At 54.0% G+C, this 2,784-nt stretch overlaps 1 protein-coding gene across 1 annotated transcript in view; it reads left to right on the top strand.

The window, feature by feature from the left end:
* DENND4B (DENN domain containing 4B) overlaps positions 1-2,784 on the top strand; it is a 19,014-nt gene that overhangs the window by 4,953 nt on the left and 11,277 nt on the right. Inside the window, exons 7-12 of the mRNA XM_012813007.2 lie at positions 287-353; positions 441-499; positions 617-761; positions 1,014-1,189; positions 1,597-1,697; positions 2,039-2,254. Coding sequence (XP_012668461.2) covers positions 287-353; positions 441-499; positions 617-761; positions 1,014-1,189; positions 1,597-1,697; positions 2,039-2,254 — 764 coding nt within the window. The remainder of the gene's footprint in view (positions 1-286; positions 354-440; positions 500-616; positions 762-1,013; positions 1,190-1,596; positions 1,698-2,038; positions 2,255-2,784) is intronic.

The raw sequence follows: 2,784 nt of genomic DNA, 5'->3' as shown, positions 1-2,784 counted from the left end.
AAAAAAAAAAAAAAAAGCCATTGGCTGAGCGGCTAAGTGGAGCCTAAAATCCAGTCCACACTTGTTAGCCAGGTCCTGGCAAGGGGCTGTGTGCGCCCAGACAGGAATCTCTTCTGATTTGCATAAATTCTGGGTATAATGGGGTTTCCGATCGCTGCTACAGGTCTAGATGTGGTGTTTAGGGAGGACGTTTTGAGGATATGTGAGGGAGATGAGACAATGTGGGTGAGGTAAAACAGGGGAAGACTGAGGGGTCTGCTCTGACCTGCTCCATTCTGTTCCCCAGGCACATCTCCCACTTCATTCACAACGTCCCCTTTCCTTCCCCGCAGAGGCCCCGCATCCTCGTGCAGGTGAGGGCTGGGCTGGGCTGGATGGAACGAAGGGTGTTGTCAGGGTGAGTCATCATCACCCTGACCATAGCTCTTCTACTCTCCCAGATGTCTCCCTATGACAACCTTCTCCTCTGTCAACCTGTGTCCTCACCTCTGCCCCTCAGGTAAGCACATGGATTGCGGGGAAGGGAGCTTTAGTGACCAAAGCAGGTGGATGCAACTATTGCTGTCTGGGGAAGGGTCTCCTGGTAACCCTTTCCCTACCTTGGCATTGCCCACAGTGGTGCCAGCTTCCTGCAGTTGTTGCAGAGCCTGGGCCCGGAGCTGGCTGTCACACTGCTGCTAGCTGTGCTCACAGAGCACAAGTTGCTGATCCACTCCCTGCGGCCAGATCTGCTCACCAGTGTCTGCGAGGCCCTGGTCTCTGTGAGTGCCACCTTCCCCGGCCCATGTTTCCCAGAACTGCTGTTGCTTACAGTGCTACCCTATCCCTGCCCTGACTCTTCCCTTTTCCTTCTTTGGGGAAGGTCTTCAGCCCCTCTCAGTAGGTACCACCTTCAGGGACTCTTTGCTGTTTGCCTCCAACTACATCTCCCCAAGGCCAATCTCCTCCCTGTCACGTGGCCCTCTGGCCACCCATGTGCCCTGCTCACTGGCTCTGTCACCTTGGTGTTTCAGATGATCTTCCCATTGCACTGGCAGTGCCCCTACATCCCCGTGTGCCCATTGGTGCTGGCAGATGTGCTGAGCGCCCCTGTGCCCTTCATTGTGGGTATCCACTCCAGTTACTTCGATCTGCATGACCCACCTGCTGATGTCATTTGTGTCGATCTTGACACCAACACACTCTTCCAGTAAGAGGGCTGTAGAGAGGCAGGCATGAAAGGGCTGGTGTCTGGCATGCTCTGGGCAGAAAAGGAGCTTCAGGCAGACTGGGTATAGTGGCTCACGCCTGTAATCCCAACACTCTGTGAGGCCGAGGCAGGTAGATTGCCTGAGCTCACAAGTTTGAGACCAGCCTGAGCCAGAGCAAGACCTCATCTCTAAAAATAGCTGGGCATTGTGGCAGGCACCTATAGTCCTAGCTACTTGGGAGGCTGAGACAAGAGAATCACTTGAGCCCAAGAGTTTGAGGTTGCAATGAGCTGTGACGCTGTGGCACTCTACCCGGGTGACAAAGTGCAACTCTTCTCAAAAAAAAAGAGCTCAGACAAAAAGTGGAGGAGCCCTGTTACCCTTTCTCCTTATGCTTATCTCACAGAACTGAGGAAAAGAAGCTTCTCTCCCCTCGGAACCTGCCCCGCAGACCCTACAAGGTTCTGCTGGCCACACTGACAAACCTATACCAGCAGCTGGACCAGAGTGAGAAGCCTGGGTGGGGTGGGAGGCTGGGAGCTGTCAAGTCCTCACATGGCCAGTTTGGGGAAGCCTGTGGGAAGACTTTCCTTGCGGAAATAAGAGGAGTTAGGATTTCACTTGGTGAAAGTGAGCAGGATTCAAATTGTAACTCCTGACCACAGAGGGAAAGTGGAGCTTATCATGGGGAATGCTTGAAGCTTTTAGCAAAAGGTGATGTTTTAGCTGCTGCTGGTGCAAAATCTGCCAGAGGCTGGAGATGGAGATAGTGGTATCTGTGTGAAGGGCAGGGTCCAGGCAGGCACCATGGGAGCCAGCCCTGACCCACAGGCTTTGGGGGTCTCTAGCATATACTGGACCTGAGGAAGAAGCATCTCTGGAATTCCTGCTGACAGACTATGAGGCTGTGTGCGGCCGCCGGGCCCGCCTGGAGCGTGAGGTCCAGGGAGCTTTCCTTCGCTTCATGGCTTGTCTGCTCAAGGGCTACCGGGTCTTCCTGCGCCCACTCACCCAGGCTCCTTCTGAGGGGGCTCGTGATGTCGACAACCTTTTCTTCCTGCAGGGTAAAGAGGGCCTGTCTCTGCCTGGAGATGGTATCACGGGAGGAGGTGTCTGGGGGTTGGGCTCCCTAAGGAAGGCCAAGACTGGGAGCCATTTAGTTACTTATTCCATCACTCAGCAAGTTTTTATATGGGTACCTGCTTTAAGTTAAGTTACTTACCTGTTATAGCCGGGCGTTGTGGCGGGTACCTGTACTCCCAGCTACTTGGGAGGCTGAGACAAGAGAATCGCTTAAGCCCAAGAGTTTGAGGTTGCTGTGAACTATGTTGCCACTTCACTCAACCAAGGGTGACAGTGAGACTCTGTCTAAAAAAAAAAGGCTCAGTGCCTGTGGCTCAAGTGGCTAAGGCGCCGCCACATACACCTGAGCTGGCGGGTTCAAATCCAGCCTGGGCCAGCCAAACAACAATGATGGCTGCAACCAAAAAATAGCCAGGCATTGTGGCGGGCACCTGTAGTCCTAGCTACTTGGGAGGCAGAGGCAGGAGACTCGCTTGAGACCAGGAGTTGGAGGTTGCTGTGAGCTGTGATG

The sequence above is a fragment of the Otolemur garnettii genome, unplaced genomic scaffold, assembly GCF_000181295.1.
Source record: "Otolemur garnettii isolate 467f Iridium unplaced genomic scaffold, OtoGar3 scaffold00244, whole genome shotgun sequence".
Taxonomy (NCBI): domain Eukaryota; kingdom Metazoa; phylum Chordata; class Mammalia; order Primates; family Galagidae; genus Otolemur; species Otolemur garnettii.
This window is presented reverse-complemented; position numbering and strand designations above follow the sequence as displayed.